The 24,738-nt window shown below is 40.0% G+C and overlaps 1 protein-coding gene across 1 annotated transcript in view; it reads left to right on the top strand.

Moving 5' to 3' along the window:
- LOC121910512 (E3 ubiquitin-protein ligase TTC3-like) overlaps positions 1–24,738 on the top strand; it is a 38,248-nt gene that overhangs the window by 11,238 nt on the left and 2,272 nt on the right. The window contains exons 14-43 of the mRNA XM_042431747.1: positions 106–208; positions 924–1,011; positions 1,430–1,576; positions 2,541–2,621; positions 4,791–4,900; positions 4,996–5,122; positions 5,997–6,119; positions 6,205–6,306; positions 6,678–6,770; positions 6,865–6,929; positions 7,636–7,772; positions 11,353–11,682; positions 12,155–12,430; positions 12,519–12,556; positions 12,673–12,729; positions 13,059–13,138; positions 13,223–13,378; positions 13,975–14,608; positions 14,725–14,793; positions 17,660–17,809; positions 18,309–18,448; positions 18,559–18,627; positions 18,718–18,814; positions 19,526–19,629; positions 19,723–19,807; positions 20,143–20,244; positions 21,549–21,775; positions 22,040–22,154; positions 22,682–22,813; positions 23,791–23,883. Coding sequence (XP_042287681.1) covers positions 106–208; positions 924–1,011; positions 1,430–1,576; positions 2,541–2,621; positions 4,791–4,900; positions 4,996–5,122; positions 5,997–6,119; positions 6,205–6,306; positions 6,678–6,770; positions 6,865–6,929; positions 7,636–7,772; positions 11,353–11,682; positions 12,155–12,430; positions 12,519–12,556; positions 12,673–12,729; positions 13,059–13,138; positions 13,223–13,378; positions 13,975–14,608; positions 14,725–14,793; positions 17,660–17,809; positions 18,309–18,448; positions 18,559–18,627; positions 18,718–18,814; positions 19,526–19,629; positions 19,723–19,807; positions 20,143–20,244; positions 21,549–21,775; positions 22,040–22,154; positions 22,682–22,813; positions 23,791–23,883 — 4,130 coding nt within the window. The remainder of the gene's footprint in view (positions 1–105; positions 209–923; positions 1,012–1,429; positions 1,577–2,540; positions 2,622–4,790; positions 4,901–4,995; positions 5,123–5,996; positions 6,120–6,204; positions 6,307–6,677; positions 6,771–6,864; positions 6,930–7,635; positions 7,773–11,352; positions 11,683–12,154; positions 12,431–12,518; positions 12,557–12,672; positions 12,730–13,058; positions 13,139–13,222; positions 13,379–13,974; positions 14,609–14,724; positions 14,794–17,659; positions 17,810–18,308; positions 18,449–18,558; positions 18,628–18,717; positions 18,815–19,525; positions 19,630–19,722; positions 19,808–20,142; positions 20,245–21,548; positions 21,776–22,039; positions 22,155–22,681; positions 22,814–23,790; positions 23,884–24,738) is intronic.

Genomic DNA, 24,738 nt, shown 5'->3' with positions numbered 1-24,738 from the left:
GAACATCCTTAACTCTGAGTATTAAGGAGTACTCAGAATTGTAGTAATTGATTTAGCCAACAGAAGCTGATAACAGATCTCAGTGGATTTTATTCTCATGACATTATTATCATCATAAAAACTTAATGGCAAATATTCTCTCTGCAGTGAAAAAAGAAAGGACCCAGCAGGCAGATGGAAACACTAAAGACTCTAAACCATCAAAGAGGTCAGTGGAAGTTCTGTTTCCAGTATCGGTGTTCATGAATCATGTCACACCTTTTTAAATTATTTAAGTTGATTCCACTAGGACTGCAATTTTCTTCCCCTACTTACTGTTATTGATTTAAAAAATGCATGAAACCTGCGCAGATGTTGAGAAAAGGAACGCTGGAGCTATTGATGACGATGTACTTTGGTTTTTTGGTGACTGTACTGAGAGATAAATCCTAGTGTGAAAACTATAATTTGAATAAAATTATAAACAGATGCAAATCAAATTATTACATTTTTTTCTTCAGTTTGTCCCTACAGTATTAAGATATTTAACTCTGCGGCCATTTTAATTAGATGTGAGTTTTCCTTTTGAATAATTTTCAAAGTAAGTGATGGGGCCCATAATCCAAGTCATTTTATGCAAAAAATGCATTTAAAAAGTTTATCTGAAGCTTATATGAGGCTTCAGCAGTCTGAGTTAGTCATATCAAGTGGATATTTGCCACATTTACAGTCTTTTTAGCATCAAATTCCTTCTTTGTGTTTCCCTGCTGAGCTGCATTGGCCAGATGGCCAGTAGGTAGGAAGGACAGGAAAATGAGATTAAATACTTCAAACAAGAAGTTTTCTGCTATTGATTGTCCCTTTTTAATTATTTAGCAGAGTGGCAGAAAGTGTTTTGGCTACAACTGGGATTGTATAGCTGATTAAAAGTTCTGTACTTCCAGTGAGTCTTCTTCAAAGAATGGAAAAGGAGACTCAAACCCTGCAGCAAAGAAGAAATCAAAGAGCAGAAATGGTTCGTCTGAGGATGAGGTAAGGCTGCATTTTACATATGTAGTCAAGAATATATTTAAATAATTTTTGTACGGAGCTCTGCTCCTGTTATGAAGACAGATGCATGTTCACATGACTCAGCGTCATGTTCACATGACGCAGCGTCATGTTCACATGATGCTGTATCATGAGCGGCAACGTTCAGTGTGCTGATGAGTCAATCCACAGAAAATAAATCAGCAGGAATTGTTTTTTATGGAAATACACCGAAGATTTGCTGGTGTTAGCTTCTAAAGTGTGAATATTTAAAGCTTGTCACGCCAAAGCATAAAAACTGGAGCTTGAATGTAGCCACAACTTGGAAATATATTATGTTATTAGCTGTTATTTAAGTCATAACAGTATCACTGAATGAAATGGCTGATGTGCTGTGATGTGTGTTCTCTTTTAAAATCAGAAAGTGGCTGATACTAAATCAGATGTGTGTAGAGAGTTGAGATCTATGGTGCATGACGCCCATACCGCCCTGACCGACCTCCGCAGCCGGAACGCCGAGCAGGCCTTCAGCCGGGCACTGGCCTTAGTGGATACCAGTACACCCAAGGTAATCATACCAGTGCCAAAGCTCAAGTACTTTCTGCTGTTCCACAAGTTATTTTGTGAGCAGAGTGAGGTAATTATCTAGTGTGTGTAGATTTTTTTTTATGTATTGGATTGTTGTAGACATTATGTAAATGTGTGTTCCAAAAATAAAACCAGGCAACTTTATGCACAAAATACATGAGAGGACTTACAAATTTAAATTCAGCTGCACAAATTTCCTATTATTGATTCTCACAGGGGAAATTCACTTGTTACAGCCCCTCAAAATAACAAGAAAAAGAGTGAGTGAGTGATAAATAAAAACCATATTAATAAAAGCTACTGTATTTACACTATATCACATGTATAGATATGACCAGCAGTGATAATACACACGGTGTGTAGCATTTTACTAAAATATTGCACTGGAAATTTGATAATTGCACAAAAAGAAAATGGGATAAAGTCTTACTGCACAAGGGTGAGACATAAGATAAATATGATGATAAATAAATGACAAAATGATAAATAGATGGATAAATAAGATATATTGCCTGAGATATAATGTGCTAAGTAACTGTGATGTTATAAGTGGTGGGTGAAGATGACAGAGACAATAGTTTGTTTGACTGTTTGTCCACGAGGCACCGCCCAGACAACTGTGTCACTTTTGTAATTTATTTCCAGCGGGAGACGTTTTGTTGCAGGCCGTCCTCCCTCTCTTTCTCTACTGATGTTTCCTGTCAGTCGACACTATCAATTATCAAATGCAGGCAAAAAAATGTTTCTAAAAATATCATGAAAAACCTGTGAATTTATCCTGCTTTGACAGTGGATAATTTGTTTTTTTTGTGTTCACATTTTCACATGTCCTCTTAAATTATCAGTTGCAGTTTAAGAACCGCATCAAGGTTTAAAGTTAACTGCTAATTGGTTTGAGCTGTAAAAGACACAAGAATAATACGTTTGCCTTTTGCTTTTCTCAGGAATTTGGACTTTCCACTCTGGATGTGCCGTTGTTGCTGTTTGGCCGTGCATCTGCTTTGACGGAAATCGGCCAGCCTGAGGTAACTCACAGATAGTCTTGTTAGAGGCGGAAGGCAAAAGCTCATCTGTTACACTATTTATAAGATTAAAAAATTATCCTGCCCATATCATGACTCACATACAAGGCAAAAATGTGACTTTTACACATTAGGTCTATGTCTGTGGAGTAAATAATGTGGATAGATTGCTGAGAACCTTGATGCAAAAATTTGTTCAATAATGAAGACAAAAAAACAATGTTCCTGAAATGACTAAAGCCTTTATGACAAAGAGGTCTCATTTACCACTGTCCCATGTTGACATACAGACAAGCGCCAGCTGCGAGCTTTATGAATAACCACACCTATTTGTCCGGAAGTGACAGGGAAGGCTGTACCTCAATCGTTAAAGCTGTGTTTGCATTACATCTGTTGGGCCGTGGCTACAAGTTTGGCTATCAGCAATAATTAATGATTATCAAAGATAATTGTTAATTATTAAAATCAATAAAATTATTAATAAGAATTAATAATGGGGCACCACCCAAATCACCATATCAGTAGTTAGTTATGGTTAAATGATTTGGAGTTCTTTACAGAGCAGGGGTTGGCAAAACTCATTCTTGTGCAACATTAAAACAGACAACAGGTATATCCAAAAGCATTTATTTAACAAAGGGTAAAATCAACACACAATACTAATCTAGCTAAGTGTACCTATATACAAGTGTGAGTGTGTGTGTGTGTAGGGAAGACAATAGCAAGATGGCTGCAGTCACCTGGTGACTGAGCACATGGCATGCCGACAATTTGGCTGATAAAGGGAACTACAGAGATAAAAGGGCCAGACCATGTGGTGTCTTGAACCACATGTGCTGCCTGAACCAAAGTTTGCCAAACAAGGTTTTAACCTCTTAACTGTGTGGTTCTCTATTCAAGGCCAATTGGTGTATGCTAAAAGTGCCAGGTTAAAATGAGGTTAGTTGCATGCAAGGCCTAGTTACTGGATGTAACATGTGTTAAGCCTGCTAACATTAACCTAGTGGTGTGGCTATGCAGCAACCTGACTATGTGCAACAAGGACATCACAACAACAGTTCAATGTATAACCTTAACCAAATCAATACAAGTACAGTACATTGTTTGAGTTAAACATTCTTGCTTAGCTGTACTATGCCTCACTGTGTTGCTAGGCTATGCCCAGTTGTTACCAGTCCATGAAGGAAGAGATGCTTTGTGGCGTTCTGCTTTGTAACCGGTGAATCCGTGGGTGAGTCGGCTCTGAAGCTGAAAGATGCAGGCGTTGCTGGGGAGACAGCACTCCAGTCGTGCAGAGGGCCCAGGTCACTCCTTTGTGCAGAGTTAGCGGCAAGCTAACTCCATTTCGCAGCTCCTGTACTTGTTAAACTGGCCAGCAGATTTGTGTGTTAGCTGCTGGCACAAGGCAGGCTCTCATGTCCTCTGCTGTAAAGAAGACTGTGTGTGTCTGCTGTGAGCAGGCCACACAAGAGAGCAGAGAGCTGCTCTAGCAGCTGCTGGAGGTGTGAAAGAGCAAGCAGCTGCTCCTGCAGCTGAAGGAGAAAGAGAGCAAGGAGCTGCTCCTGCTGCAGCTCGTGGAGAAAAGAGAAAGATAAGAGGGGAATCTCTAGTTTTGATAACCTGGATCCATGGGTGAAGCTTCACACTTTGGGTGCGGACCCCCAGGGGTCAGGTTTCTTGGAGTCTTGAAACATGTGGTAAACTGTGGTCCACATGTAGTCCCAGCACATCTTACCTTTATACCATGAGTGATCAATTGGGTTTCACCTGAAGAAATTGGTTGATGTCAGATCATAGCCATTGATTGTTGTCCAGCCGATTTAACTGTTACTCTATTGGGTAAAATGTGTGTCCAACTGGTCAAATTAAGTTCAGCTCTGGTGTCTGTCATGGTGTTTTTTCCTCACACATCAGCACCTGATTGTGACTTATTCGACTGTTTGTCTCAACTTTTCTTTTTTCCCTGATGTTGTGGCGTGCTACTCTGATTAATTACTGCAAATTGAATGCACAATGTGATCTATCTACAGCAGGTTGAATGCTTACCACAACCTTTTACAAGTCATGGTGGTATTATATGGGCAGGATATTTGGAGCCTTTATAACATTAAGAGTTGTATAAATGAAATGAACTGTCTCAGTCTTTACATGTGTGGTTGCTTTTTGAAACAGGAACTTGCAGAAGCTCAAAAACTTCTGGAGAAGATCAAATCATTTGAGGAGAGGACGTTTCAGTGTCTGGTTTACTACGCTGTTGGGAAGGTGTATGTCAAAGAGAACAGGTACTGTAGCTCCCAGTCTTGTGGTGTTTTGTCTCGTCCATTTAGATTTTGTGCTGTTTCAAACTCTACAACCATCGTGTCTCTTCTTTGGACAGGTTTGCAGTTGCTCTGGAACAGTTTTCAGATTCCCTGCAGATGGTCAAGAATCAAATAATACCGGGTAAACTCACCTGGCCTTTAACAAAAGAGATTGTTAAAGAAACGCAGCAAGACTATTTCAAGGTATGTTGTCATTAATCATATGTTTTATATCTGACAAACCATTTTAAGTACATTTTTAAATATTATTTAGGTAGCATGTAAGTTTTTGTGCATAGGACAACATCCAGTGTCTTAAAGTATTAACATCTCCTCACTAATTACGCTGAAACTAATACGATTTTTTGACACTGATGAACAGAACAGACTTAAACGCATAGCTCTTGGATTGTATCTCTATTACAGTATATATATGTATATAGTATTCACCCCATTTGCTATGACACCGAAATCATCTCTCAAGTGTCATAATATGAATGGAGATCACCTATGTGTAATCGAGGGACAGTTGGGTGATATATCAAGTTAATTTGATGAATTACAGTTTTTGTGTTTGCACACTTTGTAATAACTTGTCTCTTCACATTGCAAACATTTAACAAAGTTCACAAAAATAATTATTTTCAGACAAAAAGAAACATAAAACACTAACAACTGTGATGTGAATAGTTCTAGTAATCCCATTTCTCTGAGTTGAAATATGTATGATGAGATTGCACCTATATTTTATGGTGTTGTATTTTGTGAAGCACGTCGTAACTGGTTTTGAAAGGCACTACAGAATAAAGGTTTACTTACTTTACTAGTTTGCTAGATGTTTTTTGGCATTAGGCTTCTCTCTTCAGTGTCAAAAAAATGTAAATAATGCCTTTTGTTGTTCAGTATTGTAAAAAAAGGATAAATAGTCTTTCATAGGCATTATATATATTTAAATATGTTTATCCATATCAATAAACTGAAACAATGGAATTCATTCAAGTAAAATGTCATACTGCATCCATGGCTCACATTTCACTTAATATTTATCCTAAGTTTGACTCGTGTTTTCTGTTTTTAGGAAATTCTTGAGAGTGCTATAGAATTGTGCAAATTTCCGCCTATTCCTGATGCCATTTGTCGACATGAGAAATGCCATGGCCATTTGAAAACGGAAATCTATTTCACTGACCCAGATTTTAAGGTAAATGGCGGCAGTTAAACAAAGCCAGAAATTTTAAAGATTAAAAGTACTGACATAATTCAAACTAATGTGCTTCTTTGTGCAGGGCTTCATTCAAATACGCTGCTGTCAGAGTTGCGTCATTGAATATCACATCACCTGTTGGAAGATGCTCAAGACATCATCCTTCTTTGAAAAGAATGAAAAGGTTACAATTACATTTTGTCCTTTGGCAGACACTTATCCAAAGTGACTTACAAACAAGGCAAGACAATCAAGGGTTAGAGGACAGTGACTTTGAAGGACCACAAACTCACAAGTAGCTGACCTGGTACAAGTGCAGTGAGAGCTTTTTGTTGTTGTTGCTGTTTTTTAAATATATAAAGTAAGAAACAACAGGAAGTGCATAAGAAATAACAAAAGCATAAGCGAAATTTAGATTTCATAAGTGCATTTCTTTTTGCTCAACCTTTGGTAAAGCTAAAATTTAGCTGTATTACGAATAGCTGCATTTTTTCATTTTGGACAGAGAGGGTAGCTGTTGAAATTGTTTATTTACGTGTTATATTTGTGTTGCAGGAGTTCCTGCAAGAAGTGTGTTTGACTCCAGACTGTGTCGGTCAAATCTGTAGTATCAGAATCTTTGGTCCAACAGGCCTGGTAAAATGTAAGGTAAGGACGTTCAGTGGAGGTGAATTTGGCTCTTAGACTTCCTATGCTGGTTTATCACATGAACAATGTTGACCTGAGTTGTTTCTCTTTTCAGTTTGAAGTTGCCATCACTAAACCTCAGACTCCAAAGAAGCCAAGAGTGAATCAGAAATGTACAAGGTGAGGCTGCAGTCAAATAAGTTGATGCTGAGTCATTATGACGATATGAAAATATGAAGCAGCTGCCAGAAGAGAGGGTAGTTTTCTCTGTCAGTGCAGCTTCTTACACTCTTTAACGTGTTTTGATTTCAGCCTTTTTTGGCTAATTATAGAAAAAAAAGATAAAATCAATAGCAATTATTGAACTACATATGCATAAGTTTGATATGAGTCATTCAATTTGCCAAATAACTCTGTTTCCGTATTCTGTCATTATGAATTAATAATTTGCGTATCAATTGGAATTTGATAGCCAAACATAGTAAAATGCTCAAAACCCTTTTAAAAGTTTATTTTTTCAGTTCAGTCATTAATTCATTTATTTATAGACAGATTAAAAATGAGTTAAACTAATAACCCATTCAGACAGACATTGACACAGATTAAAGTGGAAATTGCTTGAGTCTTTCTAAACAGATAAAAATGGCGTAAGGGATATCTCTATGGTCTAAGGCTGGTGACCTTTGTTGCATGACATCCTCTCTCTCTCCTCATATCTATGTTCAGCTATTGAAAACAGACAAAAAGGAACTGTCTTTAAAAAAGCACACATACTTATAAATGATGTCTTCAGTTGATGCGCTTACAGCAAAAAGCATCATGAGCAGCACTAAGTACCTGACAAGTACTTTACTCTAAATAACGACTTTTTCCTTTTAATTATCAGTGTCAAGAAGTTAAAATCAAAGGAAGAACGCAGACTCAAGAGGAAGCAGCATAAGCAGTCATTTCAAGATAACCTGACTATCAGGGATGAGATTCTGCTGCAGAAAGACGACTCAGCAACCCACAGTCAACAGAAAGGTACTGCTTCTAACTTTATCACAATTGCTGGTGGTGTCGCGTCCAGCTGCAGACCTTTCCACTGATTTCCTGTCATCTCTCCACTGTTGGCTATCTAATAAAGGCATAAATCATATGATGATAATAGTAACTTTTCATTTAAAAACTTTTGGTTACCAGGGTAATCCCGGTTCTCTGAAACCCAACTGAGATATCTCACTTTGGGAAGCACCATCTGGAGTGACCAATCATGAAAGCTCCAGTACCACTATGTCTGTCAGGAGACAGACCAGTCATCTGCAATTTCATGGCCCGTCCCCCCTTTATAAATGCCTGTGGTGCCCCACACAGCATTCTCAAGCATATTGCTTCCACGTACCCTACATATGCAAGCAGAGCAGTGTTGTGAGATACCTCACTCGGGTCCAGAGATTTGGGGTTACCCTGGTAACCAAATGTTCTCTTTCAAACCTTGCTCGGTATCTCACTATGGGATTTGTGGCCTACTCCTGAATAGCACGCTCCGAAACCCAGAACACCTTGAACCAGGAGGGTTGACACCATGAGCCCTCCCCATGGGCTAGCACAAGGGTTGGGTACCGTTCACATTTGAACCGAAACTGCTATGGTACCTGGAATTCAGTACTGACTTATTTCAGTTCTAAGAAATAAGTCCAAACTTCTCCACAACTTCAACATTATTTATTTAGAATATTTTGTTGTGTAAGGTAGGACAAACAATAATAAATCAATAACAAACACGGTAAAACAAAAGGTAAAACAGCACCTGTTGCAGATGTGCTGTTTGCCAAAAATGTACAAAGAGCCCGACGTCGACGACGACGACCTTCATCAAACATCTCAATGCGGCTGTTTCTGTTTGTACTTTTCCTCTCTGCAGTATTTCTAACTGATCTGCTGAACAAATAGCTCCAAATATCGCCTAGTTTTTGACTAGTTGACTAGTTTTTATCGAAGAATAGCACCGCTAACAAAGCTCTGCTAACTCAGCAATAAACGCATTTAATTTCCTATATGTTCTTCACAATAAAAGCCTTCTGTTAGTTTGTCAGTGGAAAGCTTTTAATATGAAGCAGCAGCAGCAGGAAACTTTTTCATCAGCAGTAACTTGACAGGACTCCGATATGGCTAAAAGTGATCAGGAAAAAGTAAAATATGGCAAAGCATACAGCAACATGTTGGGGCATTGATGAGCCAGTACATCTGCTCCTAGCAGTGCATCTTCTGTTAACTAAAAGAACAGAGGACACTGCACATTTTCGCATGATGCTAAGAGGTCTACGGACGCCCGGCTGTTCAATTTACTGGGAACATGCACCGTGCATAATGACAGCAGCACATCATCAGACTGTGGGCCAGTCTGTGTAATGTTAGGGAGCATGTGCCTCCTGCAGGTTTATATAAGCCACTGCTGTCAACTTGTCTGCCCTGACCAAAACATGACAAAGATGTTTGCCAGGAAAACTGGGTAATTTAGGTAATTTATATGAGCATGACAGAGCCTTGGGGGGCCAGATCCCATTCACAGACCTCCCCTTGAATACAGCTCCCCACCCTGTCAATGAAGCATCTGTTGTCACTGTTCCCAAGGGAGTGCCGGTGGTGAACACCCATGTTTCTCTATTGATGGAGAGTCAAGAGATATTCTGAGGTGCTAGTGAAATTTCTGTGTTCAATCTTGTGAAAGAAAAGCCAAAAAAGAAACAGAACTTATTTTGAGGCCCAAATACTCTGTATTCTGACTGGGAGATAAGAGATTGATACTGAAGCCCAACCGGAGAGGCTGCTTAATCTTGTCTTGAATCTGGGGCCCTTAAAACTCCTACTGCATCCTCTCGCCACCATAGCTGCAAAGCCCGGTTTAGGTTGCAGTGGTGGGTGAGGTGTTGTCTTGTGGGGAAGGCAGAGATCTAAGGCCTCCCTCTGCTTATTTCTCAGGTTGCTAGCCTACTGCATAGAGGTAAGAGCCTCCACAAATAAGCCCTTAGCTTTTGATGGGTCACATGGGGAATCCATTAAGACCTGTTCATCCTGGTCTGGCAGGCTGGAGAGATTTAGCCACAGCCCTGAACTGCAGCTCTAGACTCATGGAGGATAAGGTCTGTAACAACACATATCTCCTCCCAAAGAGCTGGACTTGGAGAGCCCTTATCTAAAATGTGGCCCATGTCCTTGAACAGCTCAACTTGGTACATTGTAAGCAGGATGACCACATTTAGGTTTTTGACAGACTGGGCTACTGACTTGTACACTTTTTGGTACACGGAGGCAGTGAAGTGCTCTTGCCCAGGAGTGTGGGTCCGGTCGAGGGTGGACCAGTTGTTAGGTTGGAGATGGTACACTAACGACTGCTCCACTACCACACCTGAACCTTGCTTTTGGTAATATCCAGGCCAGAGTAACCCTTGATGGAACTCTGTGCCGGACCAGTTTGTCCCCATATCATTTTATATCCTAAATGCGCACGGGAATGGAGGGCATGAGCTGCTTTAAGTAGACCTGACAAGAAGATTTTCCCATTGTATAAATCCCTCTCGTCCCACTTGTCGGGTCGCTGCCCGTTTACAGACCTCGTGCAAGTCTAATTCATGTGGAGCAGAGGAAGGCTCCGCCTCCCTACTGACAGAGCTGCCTGGCTGTGACGTCTGAGTTGGGGGAAGAATGACATCTTCATCAACTCCTTATTCTTATTGCTGAGGAGATCCAGGTTAACACCATCATTGTCCTCCTCTCTGCCACCATGCTCCTTCTCTGAGTCAAGGAGCTGGCTGAACAGAGGGGGAAATTCCGCATTGGGGTCCTCCACCATATCCCCCCAGCAAGTGCTAGACGTAGTTTGCTGATCTCTTGGCTTTGTTGCAGTGTAAGAAAAGCAAGGGTCAGCTTTGGGGCTGCCGACACTCGCAAGCGACGCTCCAAAATCTTCACCAGCATGGTGCAACAGTGCTCACAGGACTCGGAGTCCACAAGCGATGCCTGGGCATGCTTAACTCCCATACATGCAAGGGGTATGGGGGTCCCTCCCGAGATGGTTAATCCACATGCAGCTGGGCAAGGGCAGAACGTCCTCAACCTTGTTGCCACCAGTGTTCCCCTTGAAAGATGCAGTGGTTGCTATAGCTGACTGAAAAACCTTGATGGCTAACAGCAGTAATGGCTAGCTTTTTCTAAAGGCAGTTAGAATCAGGTAGAGGTCCGCTACAACGTGACAACACTCATCTGAACCAACACTGAATAAATCTTTAACGAAAAGAAATGCAAAATCCTTACACCAGATATCCATGCACAGTGACTACCTTGATGGCTGCGTCGAAGAGCAGTTGAGGGAAAATCTGGATGTCAGGACAGCTGAGGAGCTTGAATGATCTTCACAGGGAAGTGAGAATGCTGTGTGGGGTGCCGTTTATAAAGGGGGGATGGGCTGGCCTGTGCAATTAAAGATGATTGTTCTGTCTCTCAACAGACGTGGTGGTTTTGGAGCTTCCATGATTGGTCACGCCAGAAGGCGCTTCCCATAGTGAGATACCGAGCGAGGTTTGAAAGAGAACAGTTGTGTAATAAGCCTGAAATGTTTCCACAGTGTCGTCAGCCTGGTCGCTGTACAGGGATCGAGTTCTTCTGCAGATCAGCCAGAACATGGAGCTGCTGAGAGAGGATAAAGGCTTCCACGTGTCAACCCTGACCAGCAGTCTGAAGCCCTGGCTGGAGCTGGACTTGTCGAGGGGCAACCAGATAGCTGGGAGGATACTGAACTGGCAGCAGGAGAAGCTGGAGACTCTTGGTCAGACCGTTGAACTGCTACTAGAGAGGAAGAACCGGGTTTGGGCTCGTGTCCTCATCCACCTACTGTCTGGCTGTCTGGATACAAATCCCAAACTCAACAACTGGGCCTGCCAGCTCAATGATGCAGGTCAGAATTTATCATGTTATGGTTAAATATGTGTGCGATAATCTGAACAGCTTTAGTATATTACAGTTCAAATCATTATTTGTACAATAAACAGAAAGATGTGACATAAAACTCAGCAGTGAGGTGTAAAGTTTAGTACAGTTAAGTCAGAATATATCAGAAATTTATAAAATGGGTAAGTTTGAAGTTAATTTTAGTGATGACTCAAAGGGAAGTGACTTAAAGGGGACATGGCATGCTTTCTGTGATATTCTGTTAATTATGTAGTTATGATGTCAGATGTCTATGTTAAACATCGTCATGTTGAAAACATGCTCTCTTCAGGTCAAAAGCCAGGGAATGGAAATGTTGCTACGTCCTCCTCAATCTTGGAATGAAGAACTTTTGCATACAGAATTCATGTAAAAGTTGTAGACTTTTACATCAGTGCCAGGGTGTGAATCCTGACCAACTGTCTGCTGCTCTCTTTTAGGTCTGAATGCTGCCAAATTCTTCATTGAGCGCAACGCAGAACACTTGGAGCAGCTGAACCTTGCTCTTCTGCTCAATTTTGGCCCGTTGCAGGAGATGATTATAGAGAAAATAGGTGTTAGGCCTGAACTTTTTTCAAGCATTGGTTTGACTGTGACTGAATACCTAAAACAGGCCCCACCACATGACATGAGACTCTTTATCTGGACTCTGGAGGAGCATAGGGATGACTATGACTCTTGCCACACTATATTGGATGAGTATTTTGATATGATGGGTACGTATTTTGAACTTGACTTAACCTTTGATTTGTTGCTCTTTTTGTCCTGACTTCATGATTTGACTTCAAGTTCTTTGTTTTTCAGATGGACATTGTTCAGTCCTAAAAAAGTCTGATGAAAATGTAAGTCATGAGAAACCAAAGTGTAATGACTATAAATTACTGATATACAGGATAGATGTTCATTTCTGCATTAACTAAACTAAACACGATTTGACTTCAACTTGTTTTCATTGCAGAATTCTCCTATGAAGACTAAGAGTCGAGGCCGGAAAAAGAAACAGAAAGAACCAAAGGTCAGGAGTTGTTTTGGTAGTTGTTGCTACAACTAACGGTTATATTTTCATCACTTTTCATCACTTTTTAATCTTTGTTAAACTTTCTGTCCTTAACTAGCAAGCTACAGTAGGTAGCTTTCCAACTATTATATCTGTTTCCTACCAAGCCACCTCACTGTTGCTGTAGTTTAAAAAATATCTTAATAATACATTATAAAAAAACAGAAACCCTGCAATTAATTTTCTGTCAATCAACATATATTTAAAACAATTAATCATGTTAGCTCCAGTAAAGAGAATGGTTTTATATCATCACACTGAAGTGTGTCCTCTTGTCTTCCTCTCAGGGTGTTATTGTTTTGTCTGGGATGAGAGGTGTAACGCCAAGAGACGATAGGGACCAAGACTTTTTTGAAGATGACTCTTTGTAAGTTGCATCATCCAAGTAGACACACAGCTTGTCTCCTGCAGATTTGTAACTGTTCTGTAACGTTGAGCTTTCTGTCAACAGATCATTCCTTCATCCTGTTGATCCATTCAGTGTACCCAGTCACCTTAGAGAGCAAGTGACCGATTTTGAGGAGCAGTACAACAGCATGAGACACAGAAGTCACTTTAAAAAGATTTTGGACAACAACCCAGACCCAACAAAAGAGAGTTTGTATGAGTACGTTCAAGCTACATTTCCATGTTTTACATGAATAATTAAACCTGGGCTGATTTCAGACTGTTGTCATGAGGAGAGGGGAGTGAATATTGATGTTGCAGCCTTAAAGAAAATTATATGGAAATATAATATATATATGGAAAAAGATATGAACCTCATGGGAAATTTATTTCTTTTTGCAACTATTTCAATGTCAGGAGACGTCACACACTCATTAGTAGGATTGTTGTGACAGTGGAAGCTCATCAACTCGTAATGGGCAAGTGTCAGTTAGAAAACATTATAATTTTTAATAGGTTAATCCATCTCTCCATTTTGAGCCCCTTGTCCAAGTCCAGGTTGCATTATTTTTATTAATTATGTAATTGTAACATACTTCAGGGAAGCACTGAAAAAGTTATAATATATCAATCTAGTCCTTGTTGTCCCTACTGGTTTCTTATTATACTTTCATACTTTGGCCAGTATTGAATTCTATATGGTATTGAAAAGATCTTGAAAATTCTTAAATAGTCTTTATCTTTGTGAATGCTGCAGAAACCCTGTCTCATGTGTTCCATGTCCTCATTTTGACTTCTCTCTCTCTTCTACTGCAGCTACTTTGCCCAGATCTTGGAAGAGCATGGACCCCTGGTTGCTGAGGACCCCCTGCTGGTGGGTGAAGTTGAAAATTTCCCTCGTGTGGCTCAGCTGAAGATCCAAGAAGCGGGCGGCTTTGAGTGCTTCCTCCTGGAGTCTCTTCGCTTCATAAAGATGGGGAGGAGTATCGGCCTGGCTAAGCACGCCGTTTCCCTGCAGCAGGCTGAACATGGAAGCAGCCTGGATGACCTGGATGACTTAGAGGACCCTGACACAAACTCTTCACCTCCTGATTTGCATACATGTTATGATCCGGAGTTCACAAACTATATGAACAATTATTCATCTTCACAGACTGACGTCTATCCTGTCCTCCCAAATCCTTATGCATTTGGCACGCAACCTCCTCCACTTGTCCAGTCAGCTATTGGAGGAACTCTGATGGGGATTGATCCCTTCTCCCATTGGAGTAACAGTGATGGCCTTGACAGTCAACAGCATGCTGCTTACTTTTTGCCTAATGGCTATGAGGACCTGGATTCTCATGACAGTGAGATAGATGTTGGTGTTTGGGAGACTGATTCATCTTCAGGTGGAATCGCTTCAGTGACATCTGAGGAAAGCGTTTTCAAGAAACATGAAGCAGTACAGGTTGATACCAACGTTTCATCAGATTGTTAATTAAATCAGATGGAGCATGTAAATACGTGAATGAATGCTGAAATTGTGTGTAAAATGTTTTTTTTTTTTTTTTTGCGTTCTCTTAGACATGTCCAGAGAACACGAGGAGTGTAGCGGTGAATACGGAGCCTCATGAGCGTTTTGAGAGCTGCCATGTGAGTCCCCATATAGCTTCATACATTATCACTTCACTTTTAAACTACACACTCAAATACTGGAAGCTCCCTCCATCCCAACATATTTAAACTAGAAAATGCAATTTCTGTAGAAATTGCGTGTGAATGCTGAAAGTGGATTCAGATTGCATAACTGGAAGCTGAAGAGTATTGAAAAATCTAGCAAGATTAAAATTAGCAACGGGTGGAATTGAACCTACACCCACATGTTTGTAAGACAGACATGCTATGCATTGAGCTAACATGTCACACAGTAATGGCAGGCCAGATTTTGGTGTTTAGTCTGTCAATTGCATGAAATTGACAAAAAAGCAGTTCAGCTCAGCTCATTAAGCAGATTGACATCAGCTGTGCACGCCTGCATCCTTCGACTCTACTGAGTTCTGCCCTAAGTGGGACTCAAACTCACAACCTTTGTATCTAAAAGGAGTTAAGAGGTGATCTGAACTTAAACCACTGGACTACTCAGACTGGATCTGTGGAATTGGAAAAGATGTATTTAACAAGAATAGCAATCCACACTTTAGATAATGATGTTAAAGTAAGCTAGAGAGGAATTGACTTATGGTACATGATAGAGATGGAAAGCAACTTTGTAAATGAGAGCAATATTATGAGGACCACTGCAGTGAGTGGGTATTGAACACACAACCTTGTCATCTAAGGTGAAGCTGATCAGAGAACAGTGTTCTAAACCACTGAGCCAACAGACATTCACAAAAATGGGAGGAAAAAATCTCCATTTTGATGAGGAAAATGTATTTGTCTTAAACTAGAGCTTGAAGCCCAGAGATTTGTACATCATTAGTGAAAGCAAGACTGGTTTAACATGAGAATGAATGATATGTGCAAAAAGTGTTTGAAGGAAGAGAGAATCTGTAAGTTTAAGAAACCAGAGTGAGAGGAGACACACATCCTGCAGACTGTATTGCAGTCAATGAGAACATGACAGGTACTCTTTATCAATTAAGGTTCAGATCTCAAAAACTATAAGTCCTATGTGAAATGTATTTACATTTTGAGAGAGAGGAGGCTTGTGGTTACATACTGAGGCAAGATATGTGCTTGAGGAGTTAAAATTGTGGGAATGACAGCACTTTAGAAAAACATTTCTGGTCTAAAATTATCTGTGCTCTCCACTGTGCCTGATCACATGACACACTGGTGAGACCTGAAAAAGTCTGAAAAACCCCTGACTTTTGGCTTAAATTGCTGAAAAACTACAAAAGATATCACTAAATAATCTGATAACTTTGAAAGTTCAAAGTTATGAACATTTTACAGTTTGAATGGTGTCTGTACGATAAGGGACTTCCGAGCAGTTGAGTGTCAAAGTGACCAAGGTTCCAACTCAGTTGGACGGTTCGTCCCAATGGTTTTTATTCAACTGTTGTTTTGTTTTTTTATTCAACATTATTGTGTGATTGCTTCCAGCACAGGATGACCGTAGCGTGTGTGGCCTTGTGGCTACGTAGAGTGTGACACTGGGGTGTCAGGGGACACCGACTGACCACCGCTCAACATAGCATGAATAGCGATGTAGAGCTGGTAGTCAGAGCTAACCAGCCACGAGCCGCTGCTGTCAGACTCTCCGTGTCCATGCTGGAAACACAGAATCCGCTGGAGCCTTGACAGTCACTAGAAGCACATTCATGACTCTTTGTAAAAGTTTCTGAAAGGAAGGATGTGTGATGATATCGTTCAAAGGAGGAGCTGGCCAAGTTCTTATTTTGAAGACGTTTATTAGACGATGGCCATCGGGTCCATTCCATGTACAAAGATGGTCTGGGCGATGCATAGCTTATATGGGGTTACACATCTGTATCTTATCACATGAATAACATGTTTTCCATGGGCACTACTTCAGTTGGGAGCCATCCATCAAGTGATTGACAGCTACCTCACAACATATTATGTGTCACAACATACCACATCTGGAACAGTTCCAAACTTGACCATGGACCCATTGTTTGTATCTCTAAGGCCCCCCCAAAGGGCTATACCATATTACCTAAGGTGACATGCAGACTCTGGAATGTTTATGTCACATGTCCAACACCCAAAATCAGTGAAGTATATAGGGCCAGATAAAAATCATACTAACAGTTTCTGTGTTGTAACTTTGTTGTAGCTGAGCTAGCGGCTCTCTGTTGTGGGTGTCTGTGGAGGAGTGACAGTACATAGCAGCAGCCCTGCTGTTTATCATGTAAATGTTACCATCGTCAGCTCTGAATATCTTGTTAAGCTCTGAATATAGCACAGTTAGTTATTGGCGGGCCCATGTGTTGTTTACTGCCACAGAAAAGGAATAAATCTTTGAGTTATTTGCATAATTACAGTTCTCTGAGTAGCACAACATCACCTTTTTGCTGTCTGTTCTCAGGTTTGTTAACACTACCAGCAGCTCTGTGTGAGAAGCACAAACTGAGGCTACAGTTAGCCGTTGTTCTAATATTTATACTTGCTGCGCAGTTGATTTTTGAAATATACCTCGGAGTCTTGCCTACTTGCCCAATTTTCATATTCAGGCAGACAGAAATAAACTAATTTTGAGCAGAAAAAGTAGTTTTTGCACAAAATATATGTTTTGTTGGAAAAATCACCTGTATTAACATCGTATGCCAACATAGACCTCTGTGATTATGTGTACAGTGTAAAAAAATATTTAAGGTTAATTACCCTTTCATGGGCACACAACCAGAGCCAGTGGAATTTGGTTTTGTTTGTACAGCGTAGAAAAAAACGCTCAGTACACCATGTCAACAGCACAACATGAAAGAAGAAATATATATTCATCTCCAACTGTTTTGATGATGTTATCTTTTGGGCTTGTTCATTCCTTCAGGGTGACATCCATAAAAAAGAAAAGAGCATCAAGGAGTTAAAGAAGGATATCAGTAAAATGGAAAATGGCTGTGACGAAATCAATCTAAAGCACAAAGAAGAAATCGTCTTTTTTGAGGAAGAGATAAAGGAGATCACTGTCAACATTCAAGTAAGTCCAAAACCACTTATCATGAAAGATGAGCTCAACCAGAATGATCAAATGTCTTGTTTTGTTTGTTTGTTTTATTGTTATTAGAGCTACAATTATTAGTCAATCGACAGAAAATTGATCTCCAACTATTTAAATATCATTTTGAGTCATTTTTCAATTTAAAAAATGTCCAAATGATCTGATTCCAGCTCCTAAATTGTTTCTTTATTCTTCTATGATAGTAAGCTGAATACCTCTGGGTTGTGGATTGTTGGTCACCTTGAGCTTAGAGAAACAGTGATCAACATTTTTCATCTTTTTGTGCATTTTGTAGATCAAATATAATGAAAATAATTGTTAGTTGCGGTCCTAAATGTTGTATATGTGGAAAGGTATGTGTATTTGGTATTTTATTCTGTTCGTTTTATGCCTGTCTTTGTAAGGTGTTTTGTAATTACTGATTTTGAGTGCTATGATATATAAATAAACTTTATTTTTTATTATTTCTCTTGTCAAGGTGACCAATAAGGAGCTGGCACTGTTCCAGCAGAAGCTGGAAGAGGAGGTGAAGAAGGACCAGATGGAGAAGAAAGCCAACCAGGAGGTACTGAAGTCCCTGAAGGTGGAGATAGAAAAGTTGGTGGAGGAACATGGGAGGTATGAGCAAACATGAATTAAATTACTTACAATTATTACTTATCATGACTGAAGAAACATGAGACTGATCTCTAATAATTCTTCTATATTTGTGTTTTTTCCGTGTGTAGTCTCACCCAAAACATCAGAGAGAAGAAAAAAAGCTATGACGGAAAGCTGACTGATTTTTTGGGGCGGAGGTAAGTGGTGAGAGAGTGATGATCGTTAACAAAACATTAAATACATTTCTTCCAGAGTTTTCCTTTAAGTCTGTTTTATTGTTCTTTCAGCAATCAGTCAGCAGCTGAGAAGATGAGTCTGGAGGACGAGATCAAGCGATGTAAAGCCTTGTTCATGAGAGCTTCCAGGAGGTCTCACACAGCTAAGGTAGGTCCAAGATCTTGACCCTAATCGGTCAATTTAAGTTAGTTCTTGTCTTAAAGAGTAGGTTCATATTTTTTCTTAAAACGATACTCACATGCCCACATGTAAGTTGGAAAAGTTACTGCAAATGTTCCTCATATTCATACTGGCCCTAAAGAGATCTCCTCCTGTGTAAGTAATTAAAAACAAAATCCAATGTCCTCATTCTGTGTGAAAATGCATCAAGTTCAGCTGGAGCTAATTTGAGGCTTCAACAGTCTGCGTTTGACAAATCAAGTGAATTCTTTTCCAGTTCATTAAAGTGACATGATCAACGTCACAAAGTGATGCAGAGCAATGAAATGAGGAATATTAATGTTAGTAAAAACATGGACTGAATGAGACAACATTGTGCTGCGTTATTAGACACTAAGTGATGACAGTGTTGTCTTGACATTTATTATTATTCTACCAAAAATATAAATGATAATGTCCACAAGGTTCCAATGAAATAAAAAGAAACAAAACACTTTATTGCTGACAAATTTATCAGTTAACAACCAGACTACACTGAAAACTTAATGTTCATTGTTGTCAGTGTTCATTCACACACACTAAATGACTAAAAAAACTTTGCTAAAGCTTTTCTGTAATCAGGTTGTTAAAGAAATGTATTATTTTTTCACTTTTAATGCTCAGTAAATCACATGAAGCTTGCTGTCTTTGCTCCTCCAGTTGTCAGTTGCGGAGAGCAGCCGGGACCAGGGACTGTACGGCCCCTACAGAGAGCTGGCAGACTCCAAGGCTTTGCTGACCCAACTGGACGAAGTGGCACACAAGTAAGTGAAGTGACATCACAGCTTCTCATCAGATGGAGTACAGATGAACTGGTTGGTATCAGATTCATGTGTGGTGATGTTCATCTTTTCCAGATTTCCACCCCAAGACCTGGAAATTACTAGAAAAAGCTGTAGAGCCAACGTCCAAGAACTTGAAAAGAAAATTTCCACTGCTGAGGTACATGAATCTGTTGCCACTATATTATTATATCAAGAATATTATATTATTTCATTCATTTATATACCTTTAAACTACAGTATAGTAACACTGCACTGGGGCAGAGAGGAGAGTTTTTTGTTATATATCTTTACACAAGTTATTCATTTGTGCACACAAGATAAAAAATATAATCTTTCAGGACTTCAGGCCTCCATATTGATGACCGACTTGACAGTTGAAAACAACCTAATAGTTTAAGTTTTTAGGACTTATAGTATGAATGATCCATGTTGAGTTGGACACCTATCTTATGATGTGTGTTTAAATGAGAATTGTCTTTATGTGGTCCACAGATGCATTACCAGGAGCAGATGGATCAAGTGAAGAATGGCAGAAGAGTCAGTGAGCTGTTTCCAGTCAACAACACCAAACAGCCTGAACCATCAGTTAAACCGGTAAGACGTCTCACCAGATCAGTCCAACCAGTAAAACACCTTACTGTTCATTAACACCAATACTTCCAGCTGCTCTAATGTGAGGATGTGCTGGTTGTCTTGGTTTTATATCACTTGGTTATACAAAATAAGCAATATGAAGAAAATAGTTTGGACTTTAGTAACTTAATATTTGACTTTGTCAATATTTTTGACATTTTCTAGGCAAAACAGTTGATAGTTTTGATAAAAATACAGGGTAGCTTCCCTGCTAATGTTTCCTCCTTATCTAACTTACAAATATGAACATGTCTTTTCCTGTAGCTTGTTGAACAAGTCACCAAACAAACATTCACTAGTGAAAATGTCAGTTATCAGGCTACATAGCTAAACCGTATGTAAATATTCCTGAAATTGTCACCTTGGTCCGATTAGATGTTGGTGTGATCCTTTTCAAAATCCCCACTAGCATCACACTGTGTGTACATGATGTGTAGCTACGGTAGTTGGTTTACTTTTAGGGTTTTCCCATCAACCCATTTTAGTTGCACCTTGCCAAGGAGTGATGACGAGCGTTTCGACCTCATGGCAGGTGATAGCTATGCCAGAGAGAAAAATATACTTTTAAAAGTCTCTCTGTTCAGCTCTCAGTACTTTTGTAGCTTCTAACTGAGTCTCTGTGGTCTGGAGTTTAGATTCTGTCCTGCGTTCCTGTTTGTACTTTCTTATATCAGCGGTATCAGAAACAGTGTTAAGTTACTGCTGATGTATATCCAATGTTCCCTATTGTTCCTGCTTCACATTAAAAGTTTTCCACCGGCAACACAGAGTTAGCAGACCTTCATTAGCAGTGCTATTCGTCAATAAAACAGATCTAATCAACCAGATATGGACATACTCTGCACTGTTTGGTTGGCAGATCAGTTTTGCATATTGCAGAGAGGAATAGTACAGGCAGAAACAGCCACAGTGAGCTGTTAGATGTTAGACTGTAGTTTATGACCAGCACACCTCAAACATATCAAAGTACACCACTTTGCCTAACTGTGCAGTGGAAAAACACTCACACCCTGCCATAAATGGCCTCAAACACACTGCTCGAGGCCATTCATGGCATGGCTCAGTGCAATATTTCTGAATGACCTTATTTCTACATTTTAATTCTAACAGAATATTTTAAAAACATAACAGTATTTTTGACTTCAAAGAGGGATGATTAGATGTGATTTCCATTGGACTTAAAATATTCAATTTACTATAAATGACTAATTACAGGTAGAAATATAGAAATTAATCTCTTTTCCTGTCTTGTGTGAATGTTGCAGCTGTCAATGGCAGCCAAAGACATTACTCCTCAGTCTTCAGCCACAGCCTCTCACAGAACTTCCCCACACATCCAGCAGTCAGCTCCAGCTGCAGCTGCAGCAGAGGCGCCGGCTGCTGTGGCTAAGATGCAGCACAAACCTCCAACCAGGACACTGCAGCATCCACACAGCACTGTGTTTGAGAAGGCTATGGAGCGCCTGGCCACCATATTCCCTGACTATACAAGGTATCACTGGGCCACTGATACCAGCTTATACACGCTTGTGACTGCATCAGCTATTAAATAAAGCAACGTCATGGCTTTTTTCTAGGGTCTTATTATTTACATTTTTCCCTGGGATTCTTGCTTTATTAAAATGCTGAAACATTTTTCACTGGTGCAGGAGAATAAATGGAATTAAACAAAAGAAGGAAACACCACAGCAACGAGTATTTGGACTTTTCCTCTTTCCTCATGCAAAACAAAATTAATTTACTAATGTTTGTTCAGGTCGGACTTGATGAGGTTTGTTCAGGAGCTGCGTTCATCCAGCGGTGGAAGTCTTACCAGCATGGCGCTGCAGGATGTGGTTGGTGGAGTGACCCAGCTGATCCTGGACCATCAGGTAGGTGTTTTGTAGAGGTTTGATTGGAATCTGACCCAAACCTGACATGCATAAATGAGAAGATGCTATTAGTCTTAGGAGAGAATAGTAATCATCATTGAAGCCTTTTCTCTTTTAAACATAAATGATTTTCATTTAAGCAGAACGTAAATTTAAAAACAGTCACATACTCAAACTCTCCTGTCGGGCTTTTTGAGACTTTTTTTGAGCTCCTCGTTGTAAAATTCTGTGACTCCAGTAATTCTTGGCTGCTTTATAGATGATTTGGTCTCCGGTCCGTTTCTGCAGTTGTTACAGATGTTGGGAGACACTTTCAAAAAATTTTTACTTGTCAAACAACCCATCATGCAACATTCTGTAGGGTCAATATTCTTTATAAAGAATACTTTTTCAAACGTATTTTTCAGGCCACTAAGGTAATTTGGACCTGGCCTGCTCAGGTCTCAGATCAGAGGGCCTCTAGTGTTTGATTTTGACAGTCCAGTCATTTGTCATCTGGAACAATCTGGTTGTTTTTTCCCTCTCAGGAGAAGCTGAATTCTGCCAAAGCCAGCGCCATGGGGTGTAGGAGTCCAGCTCATCATGCTACGCCCCCTTTGGTAACCTCGGCTCCTGTCTGGCAGCATCTTGGACCCCAAAGAGCCACACATTCCAATGCAGTAAGTCCAAAACATCCAGTAGTATAAACTGGCTTCAGTCTGAGGGTTTGGCTTTGAAGATGAAAATGTTCTTTGACAAGTAGCAACAAAGAGCAGAGTTGTAGGTAATAGACAAAGAAACTAAACAAACATTTTAACACTTAGCAATCAGTGTTTGTAACCTGTTTGTTTGATTGTGTCATAGAGCACTCATAAGATATTGTTGATTTTAAAGGGAAAAAAGATGAATTTATTACATAATTGATTAATTGTTTCACCTATGATACATAGAAAAGTATATAAATAAATTCCCATTACATACTAATTCAAACATACTATATTTTATTAAAAAATAATAAAACAGGCAACAATAGCAAGATACATAAAAAGTTGAGTCCCTTTTTCCGCTACATGGTACCAGCTCAAATTGACTCTGCTCACCTTTCTTGGTTTTCCATCGAGCAAGAGTTGTGGATAGTACCTGGTACTTTTTTTCGTAGCTCCTCTGTTGAGGTTCTTAGCAAACTGAGCTTTATACTAAAAGATGATGTGAAAACACTGCAGACCACTGATAGGTCAGTAATTTTTCTCATTCACTGATTTCTCTCTACCACTGCTCCCTCTCCTCGCTTGACCACCGCCGTGCTGGCTTTCTCTCTCTCACCAGTCAGCAACGGCCCTGCATGCCCCGCTCCACACTGAGGGGGTACGAGTTGAGTCGAGCCGGTACCATGTAGTAGAAAAACGGCAAGACTTTTCCTTTAAGGGACTTTTTTGCACATAAAGGCACATGTAGTGTTTTTTTGAACAGGTCTGCTGCTGCGGCCTTTGCTGCATCTCAAAACTGGAGAATCTTTGAACCCTAACCTGCAATCCACCAATCGTTGAATATATATTTGAATATGTATTTATAATACATACAGTATATACTCAATGTGTATTGTGGTGATCTCTGCAGCAGAGGTACTTGGACCTGACTGTGTGTGTGTTCATTGCAGCTGAACATGGAGGATCCTTGCATCATTTGTCACGAAGACATGAGTCCAGATGACATCTGCGTGCTGGAGTGCAGACACAGCTTCCACAAGGAGGTGAGGGTGAATACTGTACTAGTGTTTGTAGTGAACCACCGGGGGAGGAATTTATTAGTCCTCCTTCCTGTTGTTCTCAAAGTTTGAATAATGTGAAATGGGTTTAACAGACCATTTCAAAACTGCATGATGCAGTTTAAGATCACCTGTTAGATTTCCTGTACATGGTTCATTACCTTAGAATGAGCCCTTTATATCTATTTTGCACAATTTTTTGCACATATTGCACAACCATGTTTCTACAGTAGCCCAGAACAGACAAACCAACACTGGCTCTAGAGAGGGCCTTTCATGTTTTTTGTGAGTTTTGCAGCCATCATAGGTTCTCCTACATGCTTGGAAGGGGAGGGTTAGGGGACGGATATTCAGTCGGTTGCCATCTGCAACCTCACTGCTAGATGCCACTAAATCCTACACACTGGTCCTTTAAGCATGGAAAATAGACTTGAAGCCTAAAAATAAGCTTTTGTTGCGCGGGATGTGTAGACAGCTGGATTGATTAAAGTAACAGCGTGTCTGTTCGGTCAGACTGAAACACGCGTCTGAAACGCTCAGTGTAGAAACGTGTAACATACAAAAGAATTTCTTTCCTTGTAAAATATTGCTTCAGTCATGATTTTAATATTTTACATAATGCTTTGTTTGTTAGCCTAGCAGTCTTCTTCTCCAGTTAACATCACCAGCTGTTAATCAGCAAAATAGCTTAAAATCTGCAGCAGGAACCTGCTTTCTGATGTGTGTACACAGTACAAACAAAATGAGGATCCACTTGTAAAAACATGGGTCTGTAGAGCTACTATTGGTCAAAAACTCCACAGGGTACAGAGTCATTCAGCTGGAGTCCATACAAGCTTG

This window comes from Thunnus maccoyii, chromosome 13 (assembly GCF_910596095.1).
Source record: "Thunnus maccoyii chromosome 13, fThuMac1.1, whole genome shotgun sequence".
In the NCBI taxonomy this organism is placed as follows: Eukaryota; Metazoa; Chordata; class Actinopteri; order Scombriformes; family Scombridae; genus Thunnus; species Thunnus maccoyii.
Note: the sequence above shows the minus strand (reverse complement) of the source record. Positions and strands in the feature narration are given on the sequence as shown.